Source organism: Gopherus evgoodei, chromosome 5, assembly GCF_007399415.2.
Source record: "Gopherus evgoodei ecotype Sinaloan lineage chromosome 5, rGopEvg1_v1.p, whole genome shotgun sequence".
Lineage (NCBI taxonomy): Eukaryota > Metazoa > Chordata > Testudines > Testudinidae > Gopherus > Gopherus evgoodei.
The window spans coordinates 73990469-74007271 of record NC_044326.1 but is presented as its reverse complement, the minus strand read 5'-3'; the positions used below and the strand labels follow the sequence as shown (position 1 = coordinate 74007271).

Genomic DNA, 16803 nt, shown 5'->3' with positions numbered 1-16803 from the left:
TACAGGACCTTCCTTTCGAAGGCCAGGGCCTGTTTTCTGACAAAACAGACCCCAGACTCAAGAGTCTGAAAGATAACCGAGTCATTATGCGGTCCCTCGGGATGCACACTCCCGTGACGCAGCGTAGACCCTTCCGGCCACAACAACAACAACAACAACAACGCAGGCCGTTTTCCCAGTTCCGCCAGCGGCAGGACCTTTACAGGCGCCGCGGCAGGAACGGGAGGCGCAGGCAGTCGGGGAACCAAGGGGGGCAGAACCAAGGCTCCTCAAAACCCCCGCCTGGTCCTAAGCCTTCATTTTGAAGGTGCGCTCGAGGGCGCAGTAACAGTTTCCCCTATGGATCCTTCCCCCCCGTTTTCCAACCGCCTTTCGTTTTTCCTCCCGGCGTGGTCCCAAATAACATCGGAACGCTGGGTCTTAAGCGTGGTGCAGACGGGATACCGCCTGCAGTTTGTTTCGTTTCCTCCTTCCCGCCCTCCTTCCTCGTCCCTCTTCAGGGACCCCTCTCACGAGCAATTCCTTCGGCAGGAGGTGCAGACGCTCCTCAGCAAAGGAGCTATAGAGGCGGTTCCGGAAAACGAGAAAGGCAAGGGGTTTTATTCCCGCTACTTTCTGATCCCCAAGGCCAAGGGGGGCCTCAGGCCTATCCTCGACCTGCGAGAGCTCAACAAATACCTCGTGAAGTTGAAGTTCCGCATGGTATCCCTGGGGACCATTATTCCATCCCTGGATCCGGGAGACTGGTACGCCGCCCTCGACATGCAGGACGCGTATTTCCACATTGCCATTTGGCCGCGCCACAGACGCTTTCTCCGCTTCGTTGTGGGGGCTCTTCATTATCAATTTGCAGTCCTCCCGTTCGGCCTGTCCACGGCCCCGAGGGTGTTTACAAAATGCATGGCAGTTGTCGTGGCGCATCTTCGGCGCAACCGTGTCCACGTGTTCCCTTATCTGGACGATTGGTTGATTCGGGGCACGTCGGAACAGCAGGTGAACAGCCATGTCCGCGTGATCACCGCCATGTTTGCGAGTCTGGGCCTCTTGATAAACACAGACAAGTCCACCCTGAGGCCCACTCAGAAGGTGGAATTTATCGGGGACGTCCTGGACGCCACTGTGGGCAGGGCCTCGCTGCCTCTGCAGTGGTTCCAGACCATGGCGGCGATCGTTCAACGCTTGCGGTCAGCCCCGTTGACGTCAGTGAGGACATGTCTAACCCTGTTAGGCCACATGGCGGCGTGCACCTTTGTGACCGACTACGCTCGGCTCCGCATGAGGCCTCTCCAGCTGTGGCTTATCAGTCATTACAGGCCGGCAAGGCAACCGTTAGACATGTTAATCACAATCCCCCAGAAGGTCTTAGATTCCCTCGGCTGGTGGTTCGACCAGTCCGTATTGTGTGCGGGTCTTCCCTTTCACCCGTCTCAGCCCTCGGTATCCCTGACAACGGATGCCTCAGATCTAGGCTGGGGGGCCCACCTAGGGACCCTGCGGACGCAGGGCCTGTGGTCCCAGGAGGAGGTGGGGCTACACATCAACATGAGGGAGTTGAGAGCGGTCCGCCTTGCTTGCCAAACGTTTTGTCATCAGCTTCAGGGTCGTTGTGTAGCCGTGTTCACGGACAACACGACGACCATGTATTATATCAACAAACAGGGCGGCACCAGGTCCTCCTCCCTGTGCCTCGAGGCGATACGACTCTGGGACTTTTGCGTAGCCCACTCCATTCACCTCAGGGCTTCCTTCCTTCCCGGAGTACGGAACACGCTGGCGGATCGATTGAGCAGATCCTTCCTGTCACACGAGTGGTCCCTTCGCCCGGACGTCGCTCTCTCCATTTTCCGGAGGTGGGGTTATCCCCGGGTGGACCTCTTTGCGTCCAAGGGGAACAGGAAGTGCCAAGCGTTCTGCTCCTTTCAGGGCAGGGAGCCGGGGTCGATAGCGGATGCCTTCCTCATCCAGTGGTCGACCCACCTGTACTATGCGTTTCCTCCGTTCCCTCTGGTTCACAAGGTCCTCCTGAAGGTGCGCAGAGACAGGGCTCGTGTGATCATGGTGGCCCCGGCATGGCCCAGACAGCACTGGTACACCATGCTGCTGGACTTGGCCGTAGCCGACCCAGTTCCCCTGCCCCTTCATCCGGACCTGATTACCCAGGACCACGGGTCTCTCTGTCACCCAGACCTGCAGTCGCTGCACCTAGCGGCGTGGCTCCTGCGTGGCTAACTGGTTCCGAGCTGCGCTGCTCCACGCCTGTGAGAGAGGTGCTCTTGAGCAGCAGGAAACCGTCCACAAGAGCCACATATTCGGCGAAATGGAAACGCTTCTCCTGTTGGTGCGTAGAGAGAAATCTCCGCCCTATGGAAGTTTCGGTAACCGAAATCTTAGACTATGTTTGGTCCCTCAAAGAGCAAGGTCTGGCCTTATCGTCGTTGCGAGTCCATCTAGCAGCTATCTCCACCTTTCACCCGGGTGCGGACGGTCGCTCCGTTTTTTCTCACCCGACGGTGTCGAGATTCCTTAAAGGGCTGGAACGGTTATTCCCTAACGTCCGTTCCCCTGCTCCAACCTGGGATCTTAACCTGGTGTTATCCCGGCTCATGGGGCCCCCCTTTGAGCCGTTAGCTACTTGCTCCCTGCTTTACCTCTCTTGGAAGGCTGCCTTTCTAGTAGCTATCACCTCAGCTAGACGGGTGTCGGAACTCCGAGCCCTTGTGGTAGACCCCCCATACACGGTCTTCCACAAAGACAAGGTGCAGCTTAGACTACACCCTGCCTTTCTACCCAAGGTGGTCTCAGCCTTCCACGTCAACCAAGAGATTTTCCTCCCGGTTTTTTTCCCAAAACCTCACTCCTCGGGCAGGGAGCAGCAGCTCCACTCGCTGGATGTCCGTAGAGCTCTCGCGTTCTACATAGAGAGGACCAAACCCTTCCGCAAATCCCCCCAGCTTTTCGTGGCGGTAGCGGACCGTATGAAAGGGCTTCCTATCTCCTCCCAGAGGTTATCCTCGTGGGTTACGTCCTGTATCAGGACCTGTTATGACTTGGCCCATGTCCCTACGGGCCGTGTGACTGCGCATTCTACCAGGGCGCAGGCGTCGTTGCTGGCTTTCCTTGCCCGTGTGCCCATCCAGGAAATCTGTCGGGCAGCGACCTGGTCATCGGTCCACACCTTTGCTTCCCACTACGCCCTGGTACAGCAGTCGAGAGAGGATGCGGCCTTCGGAACTGCAGTGCTCCATGCCGCGACTTCTCACTCTGACCCCACCGCCTAGGTATGGCTTGGGAGTCACCTAACTGGAATGGATGTGAGCAATCACTCGAAGAAGAAAAGACGGTTACTCACCTTTGTAACTGTTGTTCTTCGAGATGTGTTGCTCACATCCATTCCACACCCGCCCTCCTTCCCCACTGTCGGAGTAGCCGGCAAGAAGGAACTGAGGAGCGGGCGGGCCGGCAGGGATATATATTGGGCGCCATGGCGGCGCCACTCCAGGGGGCGACCTGCCGGCCCACTGGAGTTGCTAGGGTAAAAAGTTTCCGACGAACGTGCACGCGCGGCGCGCACACCTAACTGGAATGGATGTGAGCAACACATCTCGAAGAACAACAGTTACAAAGGTGAGTAACCGTCTTTTTTTCTTAATTTAATTCCATTACTACTAGCTATCATATTTTGCATCATGCCAAACAATTCCTCCCTATTTAATCACACCTTTCACATTTTTGCTGACAATTGTTTCACTTTGTATAGCTTGGCTAAACAGTGAATATGTTTAAGCTCCAATCCGGCAGCTGGATTCACATGAACTATTGTGCCCATATGGAGCACTATGAAGGTCAATGCTGTTCCATACAGGTACATGAATTAGTCATGAAAATCCAGTGAGAGCACCACTACCTTAGTTATTTTAATCTTTCCTCATAAATCATGCCCTCTAACCCTTCCACGTTTGTTGCTATTCTTCTAATTCTTCCACTATTGACTTCACGTCTGAGATGATTGATTTTTTTTAAATAATAGAGATATACCTACCTCCTAGAACTGGAAGGGACCCTGAAGGGTCAGTGAGCACAGCCCCCTGCCTTCACCAACAGGACTAACTACTGATTTTGCCCCAGATTCCCTAAGTGGCCCCCTCAAGGATTTAGCTCACAACCCTGGGTTTAGCAGGCTAATGCTCAAACCACTGAGCTAACCCCCCCCCCCCGCCTGTGATACTTCATTGATATTAGTCATATGACCTCTGTATGGCATATAAAATGGTTGTTTCTATTTACCTTTGAAGAGTTGAGATTCAGAGATGAGTGTATGTAGTGAAAGAACATTAATACCATCATCTGTGACAGACTTTCACCTCTGAATCACAACCTTTCTTCAAGGATAAATAGAAACAACCATTTTATATGCCAGAACCAGTATATTCACCGTAACTGATTCTCTGCAGGATAACCTCTTTTCCCTTATAGGCTGGAGAATTAGGCAGAGAAAAATAACTTCAGCGTAAAGTAGGAGTAGCAGTTTCACTAGATTTTGTAATTTATGTTCTATCACATCTGCCTATAATATAAATTATGTCTATATAACAATACATCAAATAATCTCTGCAAATTTTTCTCTGTACTGGACACTATGGAAATACCTAGACAAATTAGATTTAGATTGTTTCCATTGATCTTTCACATTCATCTTGAGATAGCCATAAGCCACATCAGTCTAATGAAAACATCTTCTCCACCCAATCTTAAAAACAAATTCCATGTGCATGCCATAGGTTACTGATCTATTGTGAGTGCTAAATTTAAAAGAGCAGTTGAATCTAACAGACTGGAATTAATTACAATTTCCATTTCTGAAATTATTTTTTCCGGCGTGTCTTATTTTTGGTGGCTTATTTAAGCAATAAGACATCTGCTTGATCTTAAGAAATTTAAACTAAAATGGCTTTCTTGTGCTAAGTTTGAATGTAAGATGCTGTTTAGTTGCCAATTATTTCTGAAACAGTGAACCATGTATGTCAAATTTGCTCCAAATGTTCTACCATTTTAAAGCTGGACAGAGAGCATTGTAACTGAATGCAAGTTGTGTTTTCATTTTCTCCTACTGCCAAAGGCAGTTTTAAAGCCCTGGAACTCTGTACTAAACAAAGGAAGATCTTTATTTGAATTCTGCTTAGGGCATCTTATTTTTTTATAATACTCACAACTATATTTGAATGGTGCTGTTTTGTTTAATTTTTCCTCAACTTGAATTTTTTTGAAAGTGGCTAACTTAAAGCACTGCTTTCTGATTCAGCATCTTTCAAATAATATCCTAACTTTTTCTTTTTAATTGCTAAAAGTGTTTCCCCTCATGTTTTTCAGGTGGGCCTGAGACTAACATCAAACATATCTGAATATCCTTTGTCCTCTTTTTCTCTTTATACACCTGCCACTTTTGTACTTGAAGTAAACAAATATCTTTCTCTAATCTCAGGTGTTATAGTAACTGTAGGAGTTATTTGCAACGATAGGTATCCAATTTTCAATGGAAATGTGATCATTAAGTTGACTGTGTCCCTTTAATGAGATTGGAACGCAAGGATTAACGTAATATTATTTACTGGTCACTTGTGAAATATTGCTTTGTAGCCTCATAGAAACTAAAGTATGTGTTTTGAGTGTCAATGGATTCCAAAAAAACAGGTTTGATGCCTGATCTTGCAACCTTTACTCATTACAGACATAGGTTCCAGAGGGCTTCAGTGCTTTACTCATTAAAGAAAGGACTATTCATATGAACAAGGGTTCCAAAATCTGGTGGTTCATTCATAATTCTGCTGATGACATCTTGTATGTAATTAATAATCAGTTACAAATAACACTCTCTCTTTTCCCCCTTAGCAGATACAAGGAACAATCTTCCCAGCTCCAAATTTCAACCCAGCTATGGATGCCCAGATGCTGGGGGGAGCCCTACAGGGAATAGGTGTGTATCCTGACTGCCAATTCCAAGCCATCTCTTCTTTCAGCCCGTCCTTGGAAACACCTTTAGAAAAAGAACAATCATAGAAACAGGCATCAAGCATGGAAAGAGATAACCAATGATTTATTTAATTTATTTTTAACTAAAAATCATAAATCACTGACATTAAAAGAAACTCTGCAATTGCAGTGGAAGGAATTAGAGTATGTTCAGGGTAGACACAAGCCTACAACAACTTAGTCAAAGCTTTTGGGGTTTTTGTACTAAGCTTTCTTTTCCTAAAGATTATCTTTTATTTCACCAGCACTCTTGAGACAAAAGAAAAGTCTCTTAATTATGACATCTAAAATTAGCTATTCTCAAAGGATACTGGCTTTTAAAATACCAATCATGTCTGGAAAAAAAAAACAAGACAAGATTACCTTATTGATTCCTCTTGAGGAGTAGCTAATCTATAGACTGAAAGCAAAAACCAGACAAAAATGCAGTTCACCAAAGCATTTTTTCTCTTCAGGTTTTTGTTTTCCTCTTTGGGTATTGTTGATATTGCCGGGGGTCAGTATATTTAATCTTTGAATGAGACATTTTCCTCATCAGGATAGCTATCTGCATGGAAAGCTTTCAAATTCACCCTACTAGGCTTTTTACGAGTATTAAAACTAGGGCTGCCAAACAATTAAAAAACTAATCACAATTAATTGTGAGGTTAAAAAAAATCAAGATTAATTGCAGTTTTAATCATACTGTTGAATAATATAGCGTTTATTTAAATATTTTGGATGTTTTCTATGTTTTCAAATATATTGATTTCAACTACAACACAGAATACAAGGTATACAATGCTTACGTTATATTTTTTATTACAATATTTGTACTATAAAGAGAAAGAAATTGTATTTTTCAGTTCATCTCATAAAATTACTGTAATGCAATTTCTTTATTTTGAAAGTGCAAATTATAAATATATAATTTTTTTTTTACATAACGGCATGCAAAAATAAAACAATGTAAAACTGTAGAGCCTAAAAGTCCACTCAGTCCTACTTCTTGTTCAGCCAATCGCTAAGACAAAGAAGTTTGTTTACATTTATGGGAGATAATGCTGCCCACTTCTTAATTACAACGTCACCTGAAAGTGAGAACAGGTGTTTGCTTGGCACTGTTGTAGCGGACATTGCAAGGTATTTACATGCTAGATATTCTAAACATTAGTACGCCACCTTGATGCTTCAACCACCATTTCAGAGGACATACTTCTGTGCTGATGATGGGTTCTGCTCAATAATGATCCTAAGCAGTGCAGACTGACACATGTTCATTTTCATCATCTAAGTCAGATGTCACCAAGAGAAGGTTGATTTTCTTTTTTGGTGGTTTGGGTTCTGTAGTTTCTGCATCAGAGTGTTGCTCTTTTAAGACTTCTGACTATATCTTCCACACCTTGTCCCTCTCAGATTTTGGAATGCACTTCAGGTTCTTAAACCTGGGGTCAAGTGCTGTAGCTATCTTTAGAAATCTCACATTGGTACCTTTGCGTTTGTCAGGTCTGTAGTGAAAATGTTCTTAAATCGAACAACATGTGCTGGGTCATAATCCAAGACTGCCGTAATACAATATATGGCAGAATGCAGGTAAAATCACAGAGCAGGAAACATACAATTCTCCCTAAAGGAGTTCAGTCACAAATTTAATTAATGTTTTGTTTTTTTTTAATGAGCGTCATCAGCATGTAAGCGTGCCTTCTGTAATAGTGGCTGAAGCATGGGGGTATATAAATGTTTAGCATATCTGGCACTTAAATACCTTGCAATGCCCACTACAACAGTGCCATGTGAATGCCTGTTCTCACTTTCAGGTGACATTGTAAATAAGAAGTGGGCAGCATTATCTCCCATAAATGTAAACAAACTTGCTTGTCTTAGCAATTGGCTGAACATGAAGTAGGACTGAGTGGACTTGTAGGCTCTAAAGTTTTACATTGGTTTGTTTTTGAGTGCCATTATGTAAAAAAAAAATCTACATTTGTAAATTGCATTTTCACAATAAGGTTGCATTACAGTACTTGTTTGAGGTGAACTGAAAAATGCCATTTCTTTATCTTTTTTACAGTGCAAATATTTTTCATGAAAATAAAACTGTAAAGTGAGCACTGTGCACTTTGTATTCTATTGTAATTGGAATCAATATATTTGAAAGTGTAGAAAAACCTCCAAAATATTTATAATACATTTAAATTGGTATTCTATCATTGTTTAATAGTGTGATTAAATCTGTGATTAATTGTGATTATATTTTTAATAGAGTTAATTTGTTTTGAGTTAATCACTTGAGATAACTGTGATTAAATGACAGCCCTACTTAAAGCACCAAATCTGGCATTCTGTCCAGCCATTTTCTTGAATGGAGGGCATGTGCCTCCATTCAGCTATGTATACTATGTCCCAGGAAATATCAAAAAGCATTAAGTACAATCTGCCTCTTCTTTTTGATTGATTAAGCTGGTCACATGATAAGGTTTCTCATATTTTACTATTCTTTAAGCAAGAACTTTTAATGAGTCATGTTTTCACTGGGATTAAAATAGACAAGATTCTGTTCATCATCTATTAAATACAAATTGCAATAACACATTTTAATATACTTTAAACTTAATAATGTAAAAACATGGGCATAAGCTTCTGTTTTCATGCATGACTACTTATCTGACAAAATTAAAGCAGTTTGACTTCACTGAAGCTATGTCCATTTACTGCCCACAGACTTTGCCCTGAAGAGTTGGCAGTTTGTTGCCCCAGTCTAGCTAACAATTGTGCATGTAATAAAATTACTCACATTAGTAGACCCAATGAGCAACAATGGGAGTACTCACAAGAGTAATGTTACTTATGGAGATAAACAATTGCTGTGTTGAGCACTACCTTCAAGGATGGACAAATCACTTTCCATTATAAACAAACCTCCTGAAGTAACTGTTCTCTGAAAAGTAAAAACAACATACTGGATTTGAAACTGCACACTTCTTGAGTCGGAGGCTACATCGTTGAAAGGAATGGGAGCTTTGCTATTGACTTCAGTGTGCACAGGATCAGACCCTAGATGAGAAATAAAATAGCATCCATCTCATTCATGAGAGCCAACAGCCTGCCATGTGGTGAGGAAATGGTGCTTGGCCAATTAAACAAGACTTAATCTACTGTATTATCCACTGTAAATCTACTGTATTATAGACTGATGACATTCTATTCAGAATTTGTGGTTATACTGTAGAATGTTTTATTAGCATGATCAGCACTTGGTAACATAATACAGGCCATAGTTCTTGCAGCTAATAGAAAATTTGTCTAAACAGAACCTGAGTTAAAACTCAGACAATAAAATCTGAGTCCCAAAAAATCAAGAATTCATTCAGCATAATGCTAAAGAACCTTAAAGGCTATCCTCCAACACCATGCTACCCATCACTAAAGTTTCCTTTCAAAAACTTCTGTGGGTTATCTGCAACTTTCACTTAAAACACTTTGGTTTTTGACATTTGAGTATTTAGTTATTAATCAACCATTTTTCCAAGTCAGATGCAATATGACAATTAAAACCATTTCATTAATGGATTTGCTGATATACAGAATCATCATATCAATTGCATAAAGTAGTATTTATGGAAGGGTTATATAAAGCTGGTAAATTGATTAAAGAGAATACTGAATGATAATGTTACTAATATGGATTTAACATTACTAATGAGAAACTACATCTGGCAAACTAATCTCATTTGCCCATTTTTAATGCTCTGAAATGTTATTGAAGAAACAACCACTAATTCATGTAAGTTCACTGAAGATGATCAGCAGTCCGAACATATGTAACAAAAGTAAGGTACATTGTAGCGGATACTCATATTTCATCCCTCACAGATTCAGTGAAAGTGTTAAAAATAGATGGAAATAAAAACTTACCTGATATCGAGCTACCTTTATGCATTTGTGTTTCTAATTGAATGGTAAAATCTTCCTAAAATAGTCTGCAAATAGCATAGGCAGATATTGAGTTTTCAATTACATTTTTCATCAGATTCCATTTTCAACTAAAGATATCCTGAAATATTTTAAGTTTTAATTTAAGTTGGTCATGGTTTTTGTTGAGCTACAGGCTCAATGAATTTTTTCATGAATTTCAAGAAATGAAAAATTTAAGGTTTTGTTTTTAAGTAAAATCTTTTGGTGAAAAAATCATGTAATTTTTAAATCAGCTCTTTGTAAAGCTACCACCATTCCTTCCAGTCCCCCACTGACTCATTTCTAGTGTGATGCCCACAGAACCTGTCAACTGACCATGCCTAAGTCAAGGTCCACTGGGAGACTCTCAGTTGAAAATAACCTTATGATTGTAATGATTTCCAAGTTCAGAACCATTGCAACAAAAATCAGATTATCTGCTGTGGAGCAAAATGTTTCTCCTGATTTGCATTGTAGTCTTGGTCTTAGAATTTTAATTGCATCGATTTATGGAATGTGATATGTTTTCAATGCTGACAATGCTTGGTCAAGCATCATAACTTTAAACTGAGCACTGAAATGAGTCTGACACAGCAATGAAAGAGAAGCCTTGAAAAATGAGTAGAAAACCCATTTGAAAAGCTTATGAATACAGTAGCGGTACACTTCTGTATGTAGACCAGATTCTCTGCTGCACTCAGAATCTGCTAGGTGTAGCAGAAAAGAATAATTTGCAACTCCCTGATCATGAGGCTGGTGCTACACTGGTCCCAGTTCCAGAATTCTTCTGAGCCGACTTAAGGCCCTATTAAGAAAAACACGTATTAGGTGTTTAATTTTCAGATGCTGTGTCCTATTAATTTCACTAGGACTACTCATATGCCTAATGGTTCCTCACCAGCTGAGGACTCCCCACATGTGGAAAATCCAATTTATGGGGCCAGGATGTACCAGGAATAATTCCAGGGCAGTCAATGGAATTATGAAAGAGAAAAATGGAAGAATTGGGGACATATGTAGCTCTTGCCCCATGTTTCTTGGTTTCTCCTCAGTCACTTTGAGCAATATTTTTATTACTATACAATCAGTATGAGTACTAAAACTCAAAAGAAGGTAAAAAATAATTCACAATTAATTCACTTATTTTGCTTTTATCTCCCAAAAGAGAACTCCGGATGATTTGATATGACCTGGCTTTTTAATGACATTCCCAGGACAAAATCGTGTCAGGAGTAGAATTCCAAGGAAGGTGGTAGTGACTTGCACAAAGCTAAGGTTTTAAAACTCTTATATTGATGGGCCCGCTATCCTTATCGTTATATCAAAAAGCAGCAACACCCTGGAAAGAATAATTAAAATCAAAATACAAGTTATGTAAAGATCTTTACAAGCTAAACTGCACTTTTAAATTACCTTTTTTAATTACCTGTTCTTGGAGAACAGATAACTGCTTAATAAACCCTTTGCATGACCAACAGGTTACAAATGGTACCCACAGAATGTGGTCCTGTCATCTTTGTCAGATGTGTGTGTAACAGACGTGACAATATCTAGGTCAAACCTTAAGTTTAAGTATCTTAGGCCATTGTATTAAAAATGCAAATATTTATGTATTATTGTGAGATGGCATGTAACTTTTAAAAGGGGAGACAGGACTAATATAAATACTATAAAGTGTTATGTGCTTCAAAGGACTCTTAAAACAATGGACCAGACAAGACTGAACGTTTGGTTGAGTGGGGTTCCTAGAAAATACTTTGGAAGAGCGCAATGCAAATTATTCACCTTAGGGGCTTTTTTTTTTTAGCTGTGCCTTAAAGATAAGCTTATTGTCTGGTGGATTACCTATTCATGGTCTCTTCAAAGGCCAAAATTAGCTAAAGGAGGGAATTACTAACTCATGGGGGAGCTAGTTCTAACTGAAAGCTGGTCACCACAGGAAAACCCTGTCTGGAGAGTATGAAGAACTAGTTAGAGGGGGGTGATCTCTGATAGGCTTATTAATATTGATGTAAATTCTCAGTTTTAATATTTTCTCTGTAATGCTTTCACCTTAAGAATAAAAGACCTTGTTTAGAAAAAAAAATGGAGATAACTTCTAACTATTGGCAATTACAGTGTTATTAGTCTTTGAAGAGCAAATAGAATGAAGATGCTGGCCATTTAGGCAGCCTGGCTTACTCGGGGGTAGTACAGTAGAGGCAGGGAATAGTTCAGCCCAGAAATACTCCAGTCAGAAGGGAGATGTGCACGTATCCATCCAAGAGAGATGACTGCAAGGGAACCGAGAGTGGATGTCCTTACTGGACCATGGAGGGGGAACATAGGTGCAGTTACCCTGAACTGTGACATGTACTGTACCTACTATATCTTAGGGATGCAGCAGATTAGATTGCTTTTCATTTATTTTTATTTAATATTTGTACTGTGGTAGCAACCAGAAGGCCCAATCAGGATTGTTTCCCAATCAGGATTGCTATACATACATACATACATACAAGACATGGTCCCTGCCTTGAAGAGTTTACAATCTAAGATAAAAGTGAATGTAACAAATGAGATGGAAGTAGAAGAGAAAAGTAGGTTAACAGCAATATGAAAATGTGCTTAATAGGCTGTGCTTAAAGTAGACTTTCCCAAATGACCTACAGTAATTCCAAACTATTTATGCTCCCACTCAGTGTCTGACCTCACACCACAGACAAAGATTATTAATAGTAAAGTTTTGGTTTAATAATTGCTGTTTAAAACAATACTTTTCCCCTGTGTAAAAGGAAGAAACAAGGACATAGTATTGTGTTGTTTCTTTTTACACAGAAAAAAACCATTTTTTCATGTTTTCAGCAACAACAGTTCCTGCAGATCTATTTTTTTTTAATATAAGAAACAACAGATGAATATGGCTTATCTCCACTAAAATCAATTGAGCTCCACCAGGAATGAATTTGTCCTGGGAATGTCATTAAAAAAACAAGTCATATCATATCATCAGGAGTTCTCTTTTGGGAGGTAAAAGCAAAATAAATGAATTAATTTTGAATGATTGTCTATCTTCTTTTGAATTTTAGCAGTCATACATTGATTGCATAAATTTAGCAGGTAGCTCTAATCACCAGTTACAAGCTAATGATCATAGATAACCTTCTTCCACAAAGTAACTCTTGGTCCTAATGCATCATTCAGAAATCAGTATTAATAAATAATCCTTCAACATCTTATTTTAACCTCTCTAACTGAGCACCTTATTCAGCAATTTTACAACCAATAGTCCCTCTGTAAATAGCCATTCCATTTGGAGATCAATAACTCGAAAATGACAATTTATTCAGCATTGTTACATGCAAACTCAACTTTCCAGTCCTAGCTATAAATTCTACCCAAATGCCTAGTTCCCATTTGATGAAAGCCTTTATCCAATTTACTGATGTTTTCAAGTCCATTCCCCTTGAGAGTATGGTAATGCACCTGATAATAATACAGATTTTTTGACTATTTGTCAGTAGTACACCAGCAAATGAAAGATATATAAGCATGATAAATATTATTGATGTTTGTAAATACCAATCTGATATTAATCTGTTGATTTTTTTCTGCAAGAAATGTGGTTAATGCATTTGAACAAAACATGGTATCTTACTTACACTCAACAAACAATGATAAATATAAGTAAAAGTTGAATTTAGGCATTTTGTCTTGTTTCCTTTCCAGGTTGTGAAAAGGACATGGTGATTGATATTCTAACACAGCGCTGCAATGCACAAAGACTTATGATTGCAGAGGCTTACAGGGACATGTATGGCAGGGTATGATATGGTTTTGCATATGTCCACATTTACAACCCTCCTGTACTTATTGCTGTTGGTCTTTTCTTCAGGTCATTTTCTGGGACCCAATCTTTGGCATAAGCTGTATCACCACCCGACTGACAGACAACTACTTTATTTATATGACTATCAATACTTCTGCAGGTTTTAGACTGTCAATTATCATTTATATGACAGTGGAAGTTAAACATCTGTTTAGACATAAAGAACTAAGAAGGAAACGAGATAGAAAGTTTCTTCTCCCACAGTTCACTCACTATGTTCCTCTACTGATCTTACATACATCTTTAGAAATACCTCTATCTTCCCCTCACCCAGCTTCTCAAATATAGTTTGTTCTCCTGATTACAGTGTGTGACTTTGGGCATTTTACTTAAACTGGCTTTGCCACTGAGCACCCATTGGTACAGTGGAAATAAGTTATCTGACAGAGATATGGTAATGTGTAAATAATGTTAGTAAGGTGCTTCAGAACTTGTATGAGATCAGATCTGCTCACATCCAGAAGTGATGTGGCACAATTTTTGTGATAATACACTACCACCACCAATTTTTATACTGAAATATACACACATAATGCTTTTCAAATGAGAGGACAGGAGCTTGGGTAGCTTTTGTCTTCTGGTCAGATTCTATTTTTTTTAATATTATGTTTCAATTGATTAAAAGCACCTACCAGGAACATTAGCATCTCTTATACATGTCAAAGGAGGCAATATTTCCTAGTGGATAGAGCAGTGACGTGGGACTCAGTAGACCTGGATTCTATGCCTAGCACTACAACTGACCTGCTCGGTACCTTTGGGCAAGTCATGTTGTCAGTTTGTGCCTCAGTTTCCCCACCTGTAAAATGGGGATAATAATGCTGACTTTCTTTGTGAAGTGCATTGAAATCTACAGATACAAAGGGCAATGCAAGAGTCAGATTTTCTTCTTATATACAAAAACACACAACTAATGAAAAATCCTATGATTAAACTGACCAGATTCCCCTCAGTCATAATAGAAATTAGCCCAATAGCTTGAGTTAAATCCAATTTCCCTGAACTCCGGATCACCCAATCCCCCCAATCTACTAGCTCCCAACAACCCTAAGAGATTCTCCTTGAGAAGTGTCTTGATATTTATAGTGGAGCTTCTCAGGTATACAGGGGCTGCTGGGAGGGTGTTCTCCATAAGCAGAACTTAACTTTTGAACTTATTCCCTCCCTGATCCAAAATTGGCCAAGTCTGTTAATTTTTATATAGGTTGAAAAGCCCACCTATTTTCTGAGACAATGAAGGGATGGAGGGGCAGAAGGAGGGCTGGTATATATGGGTAGACGGGAAAATTGTTTGAACTTTATTTTCATGTTTAGTTGGTTATTTTCTGGTTTGTAGGGAGTGGGGATGCTGATTTTGTCTGGATTATGATTTCTTTAAACAAAGGTAAAGAAGGGTTTTTGTGTTATAAATCAAAATCAATAAACTACAGCTAAGCCATAGCTCATCTCACCATCCAACTTCTGTTGTTCTACGTACATTTAATTGAAATCACTAGATCAGTATGTACATAAGTGAATTCTATTACCTAGATATCTTTATTACTTTTATGCCTCCTACCACCATAGTACCTGAATATCTCATAGTCTTTAATTTGTCCATCTTCACAATACCCTTGTGAAGTAGGTAGTGTTGTTATCCCCCTTTACCAAAAGGGAACAGAGACACAGACACTTACACAAAGTCACACAGGAAATCCACGGCAGAATCTAGGTCTCCCCAGTTTTAGGCTGTATCCCTAACCACTATACCATTCTTCCTCTCTAATATAAGTGTAGTAGTTGACATCAAAGAGTTATCTTTTGCCAACACTTACTACACAGTTACCATAAATTCCCTCAGTGGAATGAAAACTGTGGTAATCTCAGACTGTGTGTGTGGAAATAGTTGGTAATTGAGATTTAATGATTTCTGCTGTACGAGTTATATTTGGGATTGAGCCAAGAGTTTTAAAAAACCAAATAGCATTATAGGCACTGTAACAACTTTTAATTATATTTTGTTAAGAAACTGAGCTACTCTGATCAAGCTAATCTCATCTCAGATGTGTGTACAGTCCACAGCAGAAACTCTGTACACAGCATTTCTTTTAATGAAGTGCTCCTCTGATTATTTTGCAACTGAAGCTATCATTATAATAAAATTAAAAAGTTAGTGATATTTTATTTTAAATTACTGACCCTATGGGTAACTGGGATATAAACCTATATTATTTGCAGAAAGAATTGCCGGTTCCTTTTTAGGAGATGGAGTTCACATAACGTGGTTTGAGATATTCTGTATTAATGGAGGATAATTCCGGTTATGTCTACTTTATTCAACAGTTTGGATTTTCATTTTGAAATCCTGAACCAAACAATAAATAAAAGAACAAAGAATAGATTCCTCTAGGTCAATTTTACCTTAAATTCATCCTTCTTTTCCTCCCTCCCAGGAATAGCCTCTTGGCTCTGTAACGTTGATGGCTGCAGGTCTCATGATAAGGGGGAAACTGGAAATGTAAAGGAGAACCTCTGCTTTCATTTTTAAAAGAAAGTCTCTAGTCCTTTTTACAGTGTATACAAGTTGCTAATGTTAAAAGGAACAAGCAATTGGATTCCATTTCCACAGCAGAATATGTGGGATATAGAAGAGTCTAAAGATTCACAAATTAAGTGAAATTAGTCAATTATTGGGTGCATCTTGCTAACCTTCCCAAAAGTCTTTATGCCAACCCTATGTAAAGTGATGTGGAAATGGGGCTCAGTAATTAGTTACTATTTGGCTGAGGGAGCAGGCAAAAATGCTAAGGGTCTGCTACTTCTCCACATCCTCCCTCTCTCTTCCTCACCCCATTTCTCTGGTTTCTAGCTCTCTCTCATGGGACATGTTCAGCTTTAATATTTTGTTTTTATTTTTTTTTTAAATTCATCAAACGGGCCACTGTATACAGGGCCGGCTCCAGGCACCAGCATTCCAAGCTGGTGCTTGGGGCAGC

The 16803-nt window shown here is 40.5% G+C and overlaps 1 protein-coding gene across 3 annotated transcripts in view; it reads left to right on the top strand.

The window, feature by feature from the left end:
* Positions 1 to 16803, top strand: part of ANXA10 (annexin A10) — a 52871-nt gene that overhangs the window by 16131 nt on the left and 19937 nt on the right. For 2 of the 3 annotated variants that reach the window (XM_030565449.1, XM_030565451.1), the window contains exons 2-3: positions 5887 to 5971; positions 13669 to 13763. In XM_030565449.1, the coding sequence (XP_030421309.1) occupies positions 5887 to 5971; positions 13669 to 13763 (180 nt within the window). The remainder of the gene's footprint in view (positions 1 to 5886; positions 5972 to 13668; positions 13764 to 16803) is intronic. The other variant, XM_030565450.1, reaches the window with a different exon arrangement.